The sequence below is a fragment of the Lytechinus pictus genome, chromosome 4 (assembly GCF_037042905.1).
Source record: "Lytechinus pictus isolate F3 Inbred chromosome 4, Lp3.0, whole genome shotgun sequence".
NCBI classification, from domain to species: Eukaryota; Metazoa; Echinodermata; class Echinoidea; order Temnopleuroida; family Toxopneustidae; genus Lytechinus; species Lytechinus pictus.
The window spans coordinates 16205720-16225754 of NC_087248.1; the positions used below are offsets into that span (position 1 = coordinate 16205720).

General features: G+C 38.6%; 1 protein-coding gene across 1 annotated transcript; it reads left to right on the forward strand.

Annotated features, from left to right (window-relative positions):
* Positions 1-4028: 4028 nt before the first annotated feature.
* On the forward strand, positions 4029-18250 carry LOC129258391 (5-hydroxytryptamine receptor 1F-like). The gene is made up of 5 exons (XM_054896674.2): positions 4029-4144; positions 13117-13330; positions 14149-14655; positions 16872-17070; positions 18006-18250. Exons 1-5 carry the CDS (start codon positions 4029-4031, stop codon positions 18248-18250), a joined length of 1281 nt encoding a protein of 426 aa, XP_054752649.2.
* Positions 18251-20035: the final 1785 nt, after the last annotated feature.

Here is a 20035-nt window from a genome sequence, read left to right on the forward strand (position 1 = left end):
ATATTCTGATGACGTTAAAATATTAAATATATGAGGTCCATGTGCTCATTTTTAACTATCAGTGTCCAAAGTGTTGCGAGTTGGCTTGAAACAGTCTATAATGCGCCTAAAACGGGCAAAATTGTAATACCGTCCAAAATGTCTAAAATAGTTCCTTAGTCCTTCTCCCAAACATTCAAAATCCATGTCATTTTCATCATACTCTCTAGATTTGTAGAGGAATATATTTTGAAGAAGTTAAGACATGTAAATTATGGGGTCCATGTGCTCGTTTTCAAATTATCAGTGTCCAAAGTATTGCGAGTTGGCTTGAAACAGCCCAAAAAGCGCCAAAAACAAACAAAAGTCTGTTAATACCGTCTAAAATGCGAATGGTTCCGTAGTCTTGCTCCCAAACATTGAAAATCCATGTCATTTTCATCATACTTTGCACATAGATACTTTAGCACCTGAATATTCCAAACATGCAAATATTAGTATGGGTCCATGTGTTTGATGTTTTGCTATAGAGCTTCAAAGTTAACCCAAAATGGATGATGTTCTTAAGAAATCCGCATCCAAAAGAATTAGGCATTTTTAGACCTCACGAGATCACAACAAAAGTTTAAGCCCTATTACTCAGTCAAAATCCAGGAAAATTTCATCAAAATTTGCAATATCATTAATAATTGTATCCGTAGGATGGATAATATATCTATACTGCTGTCAGTTGTTTGCTCATTTAAGTCTAACAACATTCTCAGCTCTTAGAAATTGCGGGAAAGATACTCAACCTCAGAAATTTCAATAACAAACTTGAGAAGTAAAATAAATGCTGCACTTTATTCAAAACCCATGTCATTTTCACCAAACTTTGCAAAGTTGTAGAGGAAGGTATACCTAAGAGGTGCAAACGTTAAAAAATATGGGTTCATGTGCTTGTTTTCAAACTATCAGCACTCTTAGAGCAAATTTGCTTCTTAAAACACCCGAAAACGCGCCAAAAGCAGTATCTATGTGAAGAAAAATTCCGAACCACTTTTTCATTTATTCAAACTCGGGGTCATATTTATTATACTTTGCAGCACTACAGAGAAACTATTTTGAAATTGTAGAGGAATAAAAAAATGGTCCATGGAATAATTCCAGTTAATTAGCTTCACAAAATAACACATCAGAACTGCAGTTAGTGCAGATAAGGAGAAAAATCAGCTCATATTACCTACAGTTGATTAAATCACCAGTTCATCCATTGTGACGTCTGCGCGCAGAGATTAAAATATGCGCAGATCATGATGCGCACAAACATAACTGTGGAACGTCCTTAAATGCACCCTCGCTCTTCATCCCCCATTCTTCTCCTTTATCATAATTACCTTTGTAACAATATATTTATACTTCGTGCGTTGCAGTTTGTATATATCTTTTTCATATTCATGTTTTTATTTGAACAAAAGTGTGTATATATCTTCACGATGTGTCGGCTGTTTCTCTGATGTGTGAATTAACAGTGTATATCGTTGGCAACACTATGTAGGGGGTCTGCCGAGTGGTCTAAGGCGACGACTAGGCATCTGAAAGTCCGTGGTTGAAATCCTGTATTGAAATAAATGGAATTGCTATTGCATTCTTGGAAAATAGATGTGGACTTGTTAAAGGTCAAGTCCACCTCAGGAAAAGGTTGATTTGAATCAATAGAGAAAAATCCGACAAGCATAATGCAAAAAATTTCATCAAAATCGGATGTAAAATAAGAAAGTTATGTCATTTTAAAATTCCGCTTTTTTCACAAATTTAGTCACATGTAAATGAGAGAATCGATGTATTGTTATACAACTCCAAAGAATGATCTGTACAATCTGATTGGTCCAAATCGGATCACATGATATTCAGCGAATTGCACTATTGCATTCAAAATGCATTATCCTGCACTCTGACGGCACACCAAAAGTACAATCCTGCACTCTGACGTCAGAGTGCAGGATAGTGCGAGTTCTGGAATTATCTAGAATTGAGATCAAATATAGCATTCGGGGCAACTCAGTAACATGGGTGAGGGGGGGGGGGGGGTGTATAAAGCAAACAATGCACTCATTCTTGTGCATAGAGGACCTAAATAATGAACTCTGTGCTCGACTCGCAAAATGGATATACCGCACTCGGTCCTGCGCACCTCGGTGCGTCATATCCATTGGCTCTTCTCGCACATCGTTCATTATTTGGCCCTGCATGCATGCGCTAACGTGCATCATTTGTCCCTCACTATTTCTTTTGATTTTTATTGTTTGAATATACAATATTTCAATTTTTACAGATTTGACAATGAGGTCCAACTTGACTGAACCATAAAATGTTAAACAATGGTAATTCCACATGTTCAGGGAGAAATAGAACTTTTTTTCATGGGACAATGAGGAGAAAATTAGAATATTTCATATTTCATATAATAAAATACAAAATAAATAGTGAGTGAGTGATGTCATCAGTTCCCTCATTTATATACCGACCGTGATGTGCATATAACTGTTTTGTGAAATTAAGCGAAACTTAAAAATGTCATAACTTTCTTATTTCTTCTTCCGATTTTGATTAAATTTTCAGTGTTATGTTTGTTGGATTTTTCTCTTTTTATTCAAATCAACTTTTTGTTTGGATGGACTTGTCCTTTAAAAACAAACAGACATTCTGTAGCTCTCGACCAGTAAGAAGAGTGATATGAGAAACAATGATAGATCTTCGATTTCCTACTTTTAATTACATAGTACATTCTTTCAGTTTCAAAGACATTTCTTTGAAATCTATCAACCAAAATCAAGCAAGCCTTACCGAAACAGATTCCATAATCATAAATATAGTAAAAGTAGTAGTCTCTTATAAAAACACTTAAAAACTGTTTTCCTCTAATTTGTCTTCTAATTTACGCAAAACACTATAACAAAACTGGTGCTTTCGAATTATTCGGAGGTTGCGTGAAAAATTAGTAATCAGTATGTAATAGGTCTTAATATGATACACAGTTGCTTGTGATGAATACTTGCCGGTTTTATTTGATTGATATTTACTTAAAGATAATTATATTAATAATACTAACAATAACGATAATAATATTGAAAAAAGGAAATTATGATAATGATGATGAAGATAATAATATCAATAAAAGTATTAACAACATTCAGTGGCGTAACTACGGGGGGGGGGCACGTGCCCCCCCATCAGCTGGCAAACAAAATGGAGAAGGGAGAAAAAGAGGGAGACAGAAAGAAAAACGTAGTAAGGGACGAATAAACTTTTGTATATATATTATACATGTATTATGTTATCATATCATGTTATATTACATAAGAAATATTTTGTTTATGGAACAGAATTTGCTTAGGCCCTGTGGGTTCATCACTCCTGGTGCTCGCATTTGTCTGCTAAATAAGATAAATAATCTTGCTCGAGGGGTTTGAATGGTACTAAAACATCCCGTTTTCAAGTCAATATACACCAAAATATATTTCCTCACACTTCGAGTTTTTATTATTTTAAGTAGTGACATAATGCTTCCTTTTCATAACTAAAGGTGATTGCCCATTTTAAGGTTTGAATATAAAACACTAATAAAACACTGACACTAATGACATCTCTAACCCTGGTTCTAGCAAAAATAATAATCATCATGACTTTACCCAGGGTAGGCACATATATAAATTATATCATTTATCAAATTGAACTATGAGCCTATTTAAAGAAATGACTTTCTAAATACCATATCATAATCATCAAGACTGATTAGATGATCACAAAAAAACTGACTTTGTGGTGACATTTTTATACACCGAAACAAGAAGCGATACTGTACTTCACATGTCATGATTATTTAATTAAGGGAGAGATTTGGCAAGAAAAGTTTTCAGCTGAATGGCATTAGACAGAAATTAATATAAACAGCTTGCGCTTAATAAACCCAGCCTTGTTTCACATCAGCAAACATAATTAAATATGTATCCATGTTAAAATAAAAGATATACTGGAAAATATATATAGGAGTGATTTCTTCATCCGCCATGGAATCGACAATTTATCCTACTACCATGACATTTGAGACCGATCCAACAGATGAGGCTAGTTACAAATCGAGTGAAGATTTGGGGATAACAGATGAGGTTCTCCAGTCCATGAGGTAAATACCATCTCCCCTTTTGATTTCGATGGGTATAGCAAGGGCAGATCCGGGGTGGATTTCAAAGAATCATGGGAAGAAATCCCAGGGGGACACAATATCAAATGTCCCCTACTATTTTTGGTCTTTATATGATGGAAAGAAGTACATCATTCAAAATCGAAATAAAACATGTCATTTGGGACGAGATGATATAACTTTTTGGTGATAACTTGTTTTTTTTTTGCTTGTAAAATTTTCCGGCCCCTGGTCCCCCTACCTTTGGGATGAGATTTCCGCCCTTGCGTAGAATATTCTGCTCTTTACGTATATATCAAATATATGTCAAAGTCTTACCTTTCCAAAGAAAACAATTTCCCCCCTGATCCATGATGCAGTATAGGAAGTTCCCAGTCTCAGGTAAATACCCTCTCCTCTTTCTGATTTAGATTGGTATAGCAAGGGCAGATCCGGGGTGGATTTCATTAATGAATTACATTGATAATATCAAAAAATATCCTGCCCTTTACGTATATATTAATCCTTGTCAAAGTCTTACCTTTTCCAAAGAAAACAATTCCTCCCGATCCATGATGCAGTGTAGGAAGTTCTATGCAGGCGCGGATCCAAGATTTCGTGGGGAGGGGGGCCCAAGTTTGACCTGATTTTTGGCGCCCATGTGTACTTTTCGAAAAATGGCGCCCCCTCCCTCTCGCACATTAAAAAAAAAAGCAATGAAAGACCACTTTTTTAATGTGTTCTTGAAAAAAATTCCATGAATATATAATGTAATATCAATGGGAGCGCGAAGCGCGAGCGATTTTTGGGGGTCTCAATTTGGTTTAACTTCTCACCAGAGTAGGCCCTACTAGAATATTGTGTGAACGGGAGCTGTAGTTTCTTTACTAGTTGTTTAGAATAGCCTTCAATAATATCAATGATAACCTCTTGGGAATAATGCAATCTCGATTTAATCGACTCAATCTCCTCATCAGTGGCAAAGCTGTGATTTATTCAGCAGGGTTGCACGGGGGGGGGGGGGGGATTGTTGAACTTTTGTAGAGGGCACCAAGATAAAAAATAAAAAATAAAATGGGGGGGGGGGGTAGAAGTTAAAGAAATTCCGAAATTTTATTCTTAAAAACACATTGAGATATCTAACGAGGCCTGAATAAATAATGATAACGCGAAGCGCGATATATTTGACATAATATTTGGAAAATAATATTATATTTCACCATAATCCCTTTCCTTTTTTTTTTTTTTTTGGGGGGGGGGGGGGGCTAAACGCCATGTCCTAACAGTCATTTGCTAGCTTTACTTTATAAACAACATTAATGTGCAATAATCTCATAAGCCCTATGCGAGATTTAAAAAAAAAATTAAATTTCATGTATTTTGACCTGAAAATTGAACATTCTGGGCAATGTTTGTGAACCTGAACAAGATGCGTATGTAACTAGATAGTTACTACGAACGCGAAGCGCGAGCAGAAATTTTTAATGTGCGTTCTGGCCTGGTCGAAAAGGGACCTGTTAAGGAAGTTTTGCAGTTAGCCATTAAGACGATACATATTTCAACGATTAAATAATGCGAGCGCGAAGCGCGAGCTGAACATTTTTGATATTCCAACCTAAAAAAATAGATTTCAAACCCCCAACAGGACACTCGATTCATGTTTTGTCACTCATGAAAAATGATGGGTAGTTTTTGGTATCTTCCTACATTAATAATGCGAGTGCAAAGCGCGAGCAGAAAATTTTTGATATTCTGGTCTAAAACTGGATAATTTTAGCACGTTTTTAATAAGATCAAGATGCGTATCTAAATAAACATGCGTGCACGTGTTTTAGAGTTAGACAGAATCTGGGCATTCTGAATACATTTCATTTTTCATCATGAAAATCAATAATGCGAGCGCGGATCGCGAGCTGGAAATAATATTTGAAATTCCGATATAAAATTGGTCAATTTAAGCAATATTTAAAGCACTGTGTATATAGGGGAATTGTGAAGTGGATGTGGAAAGCACTTAATAAATGATGCGAGCGCGAAGCGCGAGCTGATATTTTATTTTTATTTTAAACTAGGATCGAGACATTTTAGGCCTAAGGACATTTTGTCATTATATAAAAATTATGCCTATCTTCTATTCCTCTTCCTAAAACTTGTCGATATTTTTTTCTGAAAAAGGGACAATTTAGTTATGAATTCATAAAAAAATTATTTCATATTTATTAATCTAATAAGCCTAAAGAGTGCGTGAAATTTGTTGACAGTGCATGAGGCCTGAAAAACTGGATATTGTAATCATGAACAGCATTCATGGGTTGAAACATTTATAGCAAATAATGCGAGCGCAAATCGCGATCCGAAATTTTTAAATGGGGGGAATTCAAGTAGTTTGTTATAGAATATATAGGTACAGTGGCGTACCGTGGGTCACGGCATTTTGGGGAGGGGCACCACCACAAATTTGGTGTCACTTACGGAGCGCGCTCAGTTGCCAGGTATGCTGATCTAATAGAGAAATTTTAAGGACATGCAATGCCGTTAAACGGATAAGTATCTCACTGATTAAATAATGCGAGCGCGAAGCGCGAGCTGAAAATTTTTGATATTCAGACCTAAAAGGGACATTATAAGCAATTTTTTGTAATCGTGATACGTATCTGTCTCGCTAATACCTCGGTCACATTTGCTCTACGGCGGCCGTACGGCGAGTCAAAACAGCCGTTTTATTTCATTTTTATTCAAACCACCTATATTTAGCTGGTACAAAAAAATGTTAAAACGGCTGTTTTCATCTCGCCGTACGGCTGCCGCAGAGCAAATGTGACCGAGGTATAAATAAACAATGCGAGCGCGAAGCGCGAGCTGAAATGTTTGTATGTATTGACCCCAAACAGGGACATTTTAAGGACTATATTTTAGGTATCCATTAAGAGTATAAATATCTCAGCATAGTCATCTAATGATAGTGGCAAGTAGTTTGTTATAGAATATATAGGTACAGTGGCGTACCGTGGGTCACGGCATTTTGGGGAGGGGCACCACCACAAATTTGGTGTCACTTACGGAGCGCGCTCAGTTGCCAGGTATGCTGATCTAATAGAGAAATTTTAAGGACATGCAATGCCATTAAACGGATAAGTATCTCACTGATTAAATAATGCGAGCGCGAAGCGCGAGCTGAAAATTTTTGATATTCAGACCTAAAAGGGACATTATAAGCAATTTTTTGTAATCGTGATACGTATCTGTCTCGCTAATACCTCGGTCACATTTGCTCTACGGCGGCCGTACGGCGAGTCAAAACAGCCGTTTTATTTCATTTTTATTCAAACCACCTATATTTAGCTGGTACAAAAAAATGTTAAAACGGCTGTTTTCATCTCGCCGTACGGCTGCCGCAGAGCAAATGTGACCGAGGTATAAATAAACAATGCGAGCGCGAAGCGCGAGCTGAAATTTTTGTATGTATTGACCCCAAACAGGGACATTTTAAGGATTATATTTTAGGTATCCATTAAGAGTATAAATATCTCAGCATAGTCATCTAATGATAGTGGCATCCTTTGCTGATTTTGTTAGAATTACATCTAAACATATGAAGCACTTTTTGTAATCATTGTAATCATGATTATCATACGCATCTCACTAATCAAATACGGCGAGCGCAAAGCGCGAGCTGAAAATTTATGAAATTCAGACCTGAAGAGGGGCATTCTGAGGCTTGTTTGTAAGAATTCACTAAGTCCTTACGTATTTCACTAACCAAATGATGCGAAGCGCGAGCTAAATTTTTTTGATATTCAGATCAGAAAAATTGACATTTTAAGGACTGATATTAGGAATTCATGAATAGCAGACATCTCACCAATCAACTAATGCGAACGTTTGGCACGGACAGGAAATGTTTTATATCAAGACCTTAAAATTGGGCAATCACTTTAAGTAGTCATGAAAAAGAAGCAAATGTCACTACATAAAACAATAACTCGAATTGCGAGGAAATATATTTGGTGTATATTGATTTGAAAACGGGAGGTTTTAGTACAACAGGATTATACATCTCGTTAAACAGTCTATGCGAGCACCAGGAACAATGAAGACATATAGGCCCTGAGCAAACTGTTTCATAAAGTCATGAAAAAATATGCTTCTTATGTAACATAATTATGATATAATATAACATTATAATAAACAATAATTTATTCTTTCCCCATTACGTTTCTCTTCCTTTTTCCCTCTTTTTCTCCTTTTCCCCGTTTTTTTATTTTTTATTTTTATTTTTATTTATTTATTTATTTTTTTTTTTTTTTTTTTTGGGGGGGGGGCAGCGGATTGGGGGGGGGGGGGGGGGGCACGTGCCCCCATGCCCCCTGGTAGTTACGCCACTGTATAGGTATACATAACTCACCAATCAAAATGCGAGCGCACAGCGCTAGCTCATAGGCCTTCATTTTTGACAATCGAGACACCTGAAAAGGAATATTTTGAGAATCTTATATGAAATACACAAAGATAATAGGTAGGCCTACAACATTTTAAAGTTTTGCTTAATTTCACAAACCAGTTATATTCACATCCTTGTCGGTATGCAAATGAGGAGACTGATGACATCACTCACTCACTACTTCATTTTTTATTTTAATATATGCCCCCATGCCCCCTGGTAGTTACGCCACTGTATAGGTATACATAACTCACCAATCAAAATGCGAGCGCACAGCGCTAGCTCATAGGCCTTCATTTTTGACAATCGAGACACCTGAAAAGGAATATTTTGAGAATCTTATATGAAATACACAAAGATAATAGGTAGGCCTACAACATTTTAAAGTTTTGCTTAATTTCACAAACCAGTTATATTCACATCCTTGTCGGTATGCAAATGAGGAGACTGATGACATCACTCACTCACTACTTCATTTTTTATTTTAATATATGAAATATTCCATTTTTCTCCGTTGTCGTGTGAAACAACGATTAATTCCTCCCTGAACATAAGCAATTAGCATTGTTTAATACTAAATGGTTCAATCAAGTTGGTCCATATTGTAAAATCTGTAAAAAATTCTAACAAAAAAAACCCAAGGAATCAGTGAGTGAGGGACATCATCGACTGTCTCATTTGCATGTCACTGAGTTGTGCATATCACTGTTGTTTGAAAAATAAGCAAATTTTTTTTTTTTAATGTCATAATTTTTTTATTTTACATCCGATTTTGATTAAATTTTCAGCATAATGCTTGTTTGATTTTTCTCTATTTATTCAAATCAACATTTTTTTTTTTTTGGGGGGGGTGGACTTGTCCTTTAAGAAATGAATGCGAGCACGAAGCGCTAGCCGAAAACTTTTTTAATGATGAAATGAAAAGGACATTTTCAGTTGTTAGATTAGAATATAAAATATTTTCGGCTTGTGCTTCTCGTTCGCATAAAAAAAACTGTGAGGTCGGGATGCGTATATAATTAAACAGTGATGCGAGCGCGAAGCGCGAGCTAATTTTTTTTATATACTGACTTAAGAAGGACTTTTTTAAGGTATAATTCCTATTCTAAAATATTTTCCTTTTTCTCTTCGTCTTTTTTTTCTTTTTCTTTCCTTTTTTTTCGCCACCATGGGGGGGGGGGGGGCAAAAACTTTGCCCCCGGGATCGGCCTATGCATATTGACTTGAAAAACACTAACATTTTAAGGACTTATGTACGTGTGATCGATGGAGAGGATACACACCCCACTAATCAAATATTGCGAGCGCGTAGCGCCAGCTGAATTTGATATTAACCCCTTTGCTGACCCTGAACTGGATACCTATCTCGCCAAACAAAATTCAAACTCGAGCACATTGATTTTTGTCTATTATTGTAAAAACGGGATATTTTAAATCAGCCGCATTAATTTAACCTTTTTGGGCAGGAAATAAATTTCACTATAAACAGGCAATACGAGCAATTTTGCGCCCCCGGTCGAACATGAATTTGCATGGAGCCCCCTAAGTTCAAGGTCAATTTGGCGCCCTCGGTTGAACATGAATTTGGCGTCATGTGAAATATCACTTTGCCCTCCCCCTTCTGAAACATGTATTTGTCGCCTTATGGTCAAACATCAAATTAGCGCTCCCCTAGTTCGAACATCAATTTGGCGCCCCTCCCAGTTCAAACATCAATTTGGCGCCCCTATCTAGTTCGAAAATTAATTCGCCCCCTTCCCCCTTGTTCAAACATCAATTCGGCGCCCCATAGTTCGAACGTCATTTTGGCGCCGCCTAGTTCTAACATCAATTTGGCGCCCCCCTCGTTCGAACATCAATTTCTCACCCCAAGTTCGAATAGCAATTCGGCGCCCCCTAGTTCGAACATCAATTTGGTTCCCCTAGTTCGAACATTCAATCGGCGTCCCCCGATGTCGAACATAAATTTTGCGCCCCTACGTCGAACATCAATTCGGCGCAACCCCCCTCCCCTACGTCGAACATCCATTTGGCCTCCCTAGGTCGAACATCAATTTGGCGCCCCCAGTTGGAACATCAAATTGGCGCCCCTAGTTCGAATATCAATTCGGCGCCCCCTAGTTCAAACATCAATGTGGTGCCCCTAGTTCGAACATTAATTCGGCGCCTCCCTAGTTTGAGTATCAATTCGGCGCCCCTACATGTAGATCGATCATCAATTGGCCCCCCCCCTTCCCCGTTCGAACATCAATTCGACCCCCAGTTCGAACATCATTTTGGCATCCCTTCGAACTCAATTTGGCTTCCCTAGTTCGAATATCATTTCGCCCCCCTAGCTCGAGTATCAATTTGGCGCCCCCCTAGTTCGAACATCAATTCGGCGCAACCCCCCCCCCTACGTCGAACATCTATTTGGCCTCCCTAGGTCGAACATCAATTTGGCGCCCCCAGTTGGAACATCAAACTGGCGCCCCTAGTTCGAATATCAATTCGGCGCCCCCTTGTTCAAACATCGATGTGGTGCCCCTAGTTCGAACATTAATTCGGCGCCCCCCTAGTTCGAGTATCAATTCGGCGCCCCTACATGTAGATCGATCATCTATTCGCCCCCCCCCCCCGTTCGAACATCAATTCGACCCCCAGTTCGAACATCATTTTGGCATCCCTTCGAACTCAATTTGGCTTCCCTAGTTCGAATATCATTTCGCCCCCTAGCTCGAGTATCAATTTGGCGCCCCCCTAGTTCGAACATCAATTCGTCGCCCCCCTAGTTTGAGTATCAGTTTGGCGCCCCCCTAGCTCGAACATCGATTCGCCCCCTCCCTAGTTCGAGTATCAATTTGGCGCCCGCAGTTCGAACATCATTTTAACATCCCTTCGAACATCATTTTGGCGCCCTCCTAGATCGAATTTTAATTCGGCGCCCCTACATGTAGGTCACACATCAATTTGGCGCCCCATAGTTCGAGTATCAATTTGGCGCCCCCTAGTTCCAACATCAATTCTGAGCCCCCCTAGTTCGAGTATCAATTTGGCGCCCCCAGTTCGAACATCATTTTAACATCCCTTCGAACATCATTTCGGCGCCCTCCTAGTTCGAATATCAATTCGGCGCCCCTACATGTAGGTCCAACATCAATTTGGCGCCCCTAGTTCGAATATCATTTCGGCCCCCCCTAGCTCGGGTATCAATTTGGCGCCCCCTAGTTCCAACATCAATTTGGCGCCCCTACGTCGAAGATCAATTCGCCCCCCCCGTTCAAACATCAATTCGGCCCCTAGTTCAAACATCATTTTTTTTCCTCCTCTTCCCCTTTTTTTCTTCTCGTCCTTCCCCCTCTTCCCTTTTCTTCTTTTCTTTTCCCCCTTTCTCTCTCTTTTTTCTTCTCTTCTTTCTTCCCTCTTCCTCTTTCTCCCTTTTCCTTTTCCCCTCTTCCTCTCTCTTTTCCCCCCTCTTCTTTCCCCTCTTCCTCTTTTTTCTCCCCCTCCCCCTCCCTTTTCTTCTCTTCCTTCCCCTCTTCCTCTTTTTTCTCTTTCTTTCCCCTCTTCTTCTCCTTTTTTCTTTCCCCTCTTCTTTTTTTTCTTCTCTTCTTTCCTCCCTCTTCCTCTCTCTCCTTTTTCTCCTTTTCTTTCCCCTCTTCCTCTTTTTTCTTCCCCCTCTCCCTCCCTTTTCTTCTCTTCCTCTTTTTTCTTTCCTCTTTTTCCTTTCTCTCTTTTTCTTTTCTTCCTTTCCCCTCTTCCCCTCTCTCTCTTTTTTTTCTCCTTTTCCTTTCCCTCTCTTTTTCCTTCTCTTTCTTCCCCCTTTTCCTTCCCTTCCTTCCCCCTCTTCCCTTTTTCTTCTTTTCTTTCCTCCTTTCCTCTCTCTTTTTTCTCCTTTTCCTTTCCCCCTCTCCCTCTCTCCTTTCCTCTTTTCTTTCCCCCCTTTTCCTCTCTCTTTTTTCTTCCCTTCTTCCCCCTCTTCCTTCCTTCTTTTTCTTCTTTTCTTTCCCCTCTTCCCCTCTTTTTTCTCTTTCTTTCCCTCTCTTTTTTTTTGGCCGAAGGGGGGGGCAAGGCCCCCTTGGCCCCCCCCCATGGATCCGCGCCTGGTTCTATGTCTCAGATTTTTATAATGGTATGGTTTTAATTATTATTTTTTCTCCTTCTAACCAATGAGTGTTCGCACCCCGACGCAGAAATGAATTCAACGACGTAGCATATGTATTGAAAAGGACCTTCCGTTAAAGAACAGCTGGGAGGCTTTGTTGAAAAATGGTGAACCGGAACAGTAGTGTCGTCCTAAGTTGTGCAAATATGTCAAGAGTCCAGGGCAAAACTGCTGTTTTGATTTATCAACTTTCGAAAAAACACTAGCTGCTTGCTCCTTGTCATGAAGGGCATTAATTTGGCAATATATATATTTTTTTAAATTCCGTCGTGCGTCTAGAGACAAAACTTCCTACTGTACCAGTTTAGAGCGCTATGAGACTCAATTGTAATTTGCAGTATATATATATATCAAAGTTGAGTGTTATTATTTTCATTTTTTTTTACATAGTCTAATGTTGATCATGACGGGATCCTTACTCTTCAATACCTTCACTATCGCCATAATTCTTCGTGTAAGGTCTCTGAGGCTCATTCCTCACAACCTTCTCATCGTAAGCCTGGCGATTGCAGACCTGGGAGTGGTCTTGTGCAGTATGGTATTTTCCCTCATCTCTGTCTTTGATAAAGGTTTCTTTCTGAGCTCTCATCGAAATATTTGCATGGTAAGAGTCAACAGGGGTTCGGGTATTTGCCATGTAATCGTTTAAAAGAGAAGAACATTGAAAACGTTGATAGTCTCCCCTACGAAGAGAAACCTTCGCACCATGCATTGGAAGTTTGATCGAAAATGGATAATTACTAAAAAGTTATGAATATTTGAATCGCGAAATCACCCAATGCTTGAAGATACGAAAACAATAGGAAAAGTCAGTCTGGCTGTCATTGAGAGATGCTGTGACGTAAATTTACTTTTTCTTCGTGTCTATCGCTCACAATACGGGAAATAAAAATTTATATCGATAATTTTGGTTCGGAATTTCAGGTGAACTTTATGAATTACTTAAGCCTAAAGTCGTTTAGGTTAAGTCCCTTTCACAATTGGTGGTGCTACTGCTTACAACCGTTGCGATTCTGTGCAACATATATTGTGACTAAATGATCGCAGACGATCGCACGAGCAATTGTGAAAGCCCCTTCAGTTATTAAAACAGCTTTTCTTTGCTCAAAGATGGAAATTAGAAGCGTTCCTTAATCTTTTTATCATTAACCTGATAAAGTGTAGCACAAATATCATAGTATTAAGGACATATGCTTAAATCATGGCAATTATGCCAGACATTGTTATTGTGGTCTATTTGTAGTGGGGGGGGGGGGGGGGCGATGATTTTTTTTTTGGATTTTTTTATTTTTAGTTTGATCCTCATGATTAACCTGGCCAAAGTGGCCAAAGTGAGGCCTGGCCAAAATATTTCAAACATACACAAACTGGAGTGAAATGATTATGCATCAATTCTCCTTTACCATATTTCTAATAAAACAGGTTCAAGGATTTTTGGCAATTATGCTAAGCTTCACTAATCTCCCCATCATTCTGTCGATCGCAGTGGATCGCCTGCTTATCCTCGTCTTTTCCCGCCATTTCCAACCAAGCCGAGTGCGTGTTCTCGTCATGATCGTCACGTCTTGGCTAGTTGGAACAACCGTCGCGTCCGTTGCGGCAAAACGAGGGAACGAATCGTACATCGGCTACCACCCGAGAACTCTCCATTGCTCGATCAAGTGGTGGGATGATGCGTCATTCCGCATCAACGCGATTATAGTGAACTATGGATTTTTCGTACCATCCTTGGTTGGTTGCTATGTTTTCATCACTTACCATTTATGGAAGGAAGAAAAACGACTAAGTCACCATTACCTATCGAGGTCAATCGCAACGTCCAAATGGACTGGACCATCTACTGTGACTGTGTCATCGGGTCCAACAGAGGGCGTTGCATCTAAACCAACAGAAGATGCATTACAAAACGCTCGACAAGAAAGCAATGAGGTGAGAAATATGAAGTTCGTTACAGTGTAGTCACTGAACTGGAAATACGTATTTCCAGTTCAGTGAGTGTAGTCTTGCTAACATCCGGGTTTATGACATGGCCCTGGGAAGCGAGGTTGTTGGGTCTGCGTGTATTATTTACCATAGGCAGCACCCCCCCTGGAAATCTGGTAGGTATGCTAAATATCCAAAATTAAAATTTTGTTTGCTTGTCAAATTTTCCTCGAACAAAAAATCGTTCCCAGGGCACTGGTAGCGTCACGCGCTTAAAACATTCCCCATAGACTTGTGTGTTAAAATGGCACTTAAGAAAAATTCATAAAAAATAAATGTGAAATTAGAGGGTCGAATGTTTACTACCTTTGGATAGGATATATATCTGACATTCCATATCTGACCAGAGAAGGTTATCGTAGCCAGCTCATTTTGAAAATAAATCCCCATTTATGAAGATAACTATGATGGGATCAAATTCATCAACTGAAACAGTAAAATAGCCCCAAATCTTCCGCCAGTCAAAAAATAGTTCCAAATCATTGATATACCTTCCCAATTTGGGCAAAGGAAGTTCTGTAGTTACCATTTCTAGAATCAGTGTTAGATTTTGAATCATATTCATACACTTTTGTCAATCAGCAATATCAAATTGAAAAAATTCGAATGAGTTGGGTCGAACGAATATCTTTAGCCCTCCTGATGTAATTAGGCTCGTGGCACCTGGTCTATAATGATCCTGCCACACGCTCTTCCTCACAACTCCCTGGTCTAACTATACAAACAATCGCCTGTGTTTGGTTGAAATTTTAAACGAGGTCTTATTAAGACAAGCGCTTGTAAATTCAAACGTCAGGTATTTCAATTTAAATTTCGCCTTCTGACACAGGATTAAGGGTGTTGCCGAATGCAATCTAAAGACGGCGATATGTAACGTAACAAACTATTTTCAAATGTGGCTTAATATTGGAACAAACTGGATGCAAAAAAGACATAAGTCACCGCTCACTTGAAAACCCGTTTTTCAAATGTGCTATACACGTGCTTGGATGTGAAATTTGCTACAAAATACGCTCATATTACCGCGGGAATTATAACTACTTGTTGCCAAATTGGACAAAAACTTGCTCAGATTTGGGTAAACATGGTAGACGTTCTAATTCCCATCCCATATATTCAAGTCTCATTTCCTTCTCGATGATGCATTGGATCACTGATTGGCCCGAGCTAGACTTTAGTGTAATTCTGGCGCCAAGTGATGTTCCATGAGGAGCACTGTTCGTCATGTTCACTTTGGAACTTTTTTTTCTAAAAAAGAATATGGTTGCGTGGACAGGAAATAGTAAAGAAACTTTAGCAAGTAAAATGAATACACATACAACGTCATCAACTACCCCAAACATAAGTATGTTAAGCACTAGAATAATTGACATTGTCATTAAGTTAAAATATCCAATAAGAAAACAAAATAAAAAAAAAACAAGCAAAAAGAAAAAAAAACCAAACAGGCCATCCAGAAGTTTAGGAAGCAAGGGCCCAGTGTTTTCTTTTCCCTGCATTACCTGTTCTTTTTTATGATAAAAATGGTGGCAGTAGGTGGTGGTGGTGACGATGATAATGGTGATGATGATGATGATGATGATGAACATGAAGACACTTATCAAGGCTGAGTGGTTATGTATATAATGGAAGTGAAAATAAAAGGAAAATGATTACAATATTGAAAACGATGATGGTGATAATGAGGATGGTAATTATCATGTCCTGCGGGTTGCTTGTCTCTTTGAACATATTTTCTTCCTTGTTTACCTTTTCATTGTTTGTACTTGTTAATATATGTATGTATATTGTTACTTGTATGCAGGGCCCCCAAGAAAAACAGTGCTTATTGTCCACTGATGCGGTTACCCTGGGTAAACAAAACGAAATAAATAAATAAATAAATAATTATGATGATGAGGCCAAAGCTAATGTCACGATGATGGTTGTTGTGATGGCGGTGGTGACGGTGGTGAAGAAGATGGCGTTGATGATGATAATGATGACAAAGAGGATGATGATGATTATGATCCTGGTGGTAGTGATAGACGATAATTTCCATTGATTATGCAGAAATACCTTATGGATGAAGTGTAATATTCTCTACTTAAGCTGCAATAGATGTTTAAAATTATCATCTAAATGATATTATAAAAAGGAAAAATTACTTTCTCTTCTTCTAGGACTGGATATTCAGACACCATGCCGTATCGAGCCCAGAGAGAGTTATAGAGGTCATTGACCCCCATGTAAATCATCAAGTAATGAACGAACCAATTAGCGACAATACTAGCGTGACAAATAACATGACGTCAGCAAGGAAGAATAGACTGAAGATTGAGAAGCGAAAGCATATGGCACACAAGAGAGTAGCAGTATTGGGTGAGAGAGAAAGTAATCATTATATTTCCTTGATTTAATAGATACAAAAAATTGATTGTTTTGACAATAATACAACAGTTGACACATCGAAATAATCAATAAATAAATAAATTCTTCCCCATAAAAAGGACCCATAATACATAGTACTCGAAAGATGCCGTAACAATATTCTTAACAATAATATTTCCCATGTCAGGAACATTAATATAGCGTATAGTCGCATTGGAAATATGAAATGTAGAAAGGGGAAGGGAGATAAGTAAGAGTGGTTGAGAAATAAACACACAGACGGAGCGTAATAAAGGGAATAAAATGTACGTGTTTGGGAGTATGTGTGTGTGTGTGTGTGAGAGACAGGAGAAGATAGGGGAGAAATACAGATTGAAAGAAAATATATGATGTCTTTTTATAGAGAGGATAAGACAGAGAGGGAGAGACAGACAGAAAATAGGGGGAGATAGAGAGAGGAGACAGAGAAACGGAGAAATACGATTACACATCAACACACGCACCCTCACACACACACACACACACACACACACTTTTTTTTAAACAAGTGCACACCGAGTTACCAATGATGCATGTAGCATTTCCATTTATTTGAAAGCAGGATAAAAGAGCATTGTACATCAAATGCCTTGCTCATGGGCATAGGTGCCGCGGCCGGGAATCGAACCCCGGACGTTTTTTAATAGCCAGGCGCCTTAGACCACTCGGCCAAGGCACCTCACACACACACACACACACACACACACACACACACACACACACCAACGCACACCCACACACACACACTCTCTCACACACACACACCCTATACACGCAAACACAAGGTAAAACAATACAAGTGAGAATGAGAGAGGAAGGTTTAAAGATGATTTATTTTCTACGAATTGAAACAGAAATATTTTGTTTTGTTTCTTTCAAATCAAAAGCCATTTTGTTGGTCATGGCGGTGGTGATTTGCTGGACTCCATACCTCCTCTACCACTCAAGACTCATCGCTGCTCACGACAGCATTCGCCTGGGAGTGTTTACCATGTGGATGGGATATTGTAACTCCCTCATTGACCCTCTCATCTACGCCTTCGTGAACAGGAGCTTCAGGGCGGAGATGCAGCGAGTTTTCAGGCGTTTGTGGCGTACTGTGACGTCACTTGGAACAAGAGAGCCTTTGTAATTTTCAGTCAGACTGCAGGTCCCAAGAAAGTGGCTTCTTTCATCCAAGTGATATTCATGACTTGAGATGTTTTGCATATTTAATGAGCTTGATGCGGACCAAAACACCTCTTTTCATTTGGTCATTACTGCTCTAATTGTGCATCAAATTTCATGAATTTGGTACCATTGTAAATAAGAAGAATCATTCTTTCAGGTCATGTGTTTGAATTTATTCAAAGATTTTGTAATATAGGTTAAAATTTTGATCTAAAATATGCTACAAAATAAATATTTTCACCTGACAAAAGCTGCTATTTTCACACTTTATTTTTGTGTGAGCCCAAATGATTTTTATATCATGATAAAGCTGAATATGTATGCTTTGAAATGATATAGGTTTCAAAATAAGAATTGGTTTAATCGGGTCAAGATCACACTTTTCATTTGCCAAGTACATAACACAGTTTGAAAACAAGAATACTGCACTCTGATTGGTCAAAGAGACCACACAATGGCAAATTCCAACGGTCCCAGTGCCTGGGTTCGTGGGAAGGTCACACTTCCCATGTGGTAATCTCCTCAAATACCCCGCGCCTGTTGTTCTGTGAACCTTATCCAGCCAATCAGAACTCTGGATTTCTTGCAAGTACAAAATTTCAGAAATCTCGTCTTGTACCTTGGTGGGGAAAGTGTGATCTTGACCCGATTAAAAGGTGCCGCATATCAAGAGTGGCATTGTGAGAAAGTACAGAAGTTCAGCTTTATGGTGATATAGATATCATTGAGGCTCAAAATAAAAAGTTTTGCACAATTTACAAAAGAAAACAGAGGAAGAAAATTCAGTTTTGAGGCACATTTTCAGGCCAGAAATTTACTTATTTAACAAAATATTGTATACAAAATAAATGACCAATATGAAAGAGTAACTTTTACTCTACCTGATGGTGCAATAATATTTCATTTAACTTGAGGTTAAAACAGGTAAATTCTTAGAGAAAGAAAATATCACGAATCACGAGATTTTGCAAGGAGGAGGATTCAGCCACGAGATGATTTGGATGAATCTGGCCTTTTTGCTCATTAGCATAGGGACCTGCGGTCTGACATTATGCGTATCCACGTCAACCCCGTAGCGCCCTCCCTCAGAGGATATAAGAATACGCGCAGACGGAGTTGTCGGAGATGCGCCAGCTGCGGATCATCAAAACATGAAATGCAATGGTTTCAGGTTCTAAAATAATATTTATAATAATATGAACATTTGTAATGCGCCAGTATCCATCATAAAAAGATGCTCATGGCGCAATAAAGAAAAGAAAAGAAAAAGAAAAGGAAAAAGAAAAAAAAGAAGGAAGACAGATATGTGAACGGTGATATCACTGAACGAGGCATACGAAAATGCTTCTTCCTTTCTTTTGAAAATTTATTAATTTATCACGTGATAATTATACCTTGCTTTCATTTAGGTATATGTTAATAGTTTTTTATACATATTTATAATGGATAGAACACTTGCGTACACGTGTGAACAATTGTGTACGCTTTTCGTTTTCCAGCTGATTTGGTTCGAGTTCAACCACAAAAGTGCCGGGCAGGTATCGGGAGACTTAATGTCGACCTATTTTTTTTTTCCAGAAATATGCATTTAACTGGATTTATGCTCAAGTTGTCATCCTGTTGTACTTGTTTTGTTTACCCTATTTATACGAATATTCTAGCCCGGAGGCTGCAATCTACAAGCTCCGCAGTCTCCTATTAACCTGTTTGTATGATCATCTTGATTATAATGTACAAGGAATCTTTC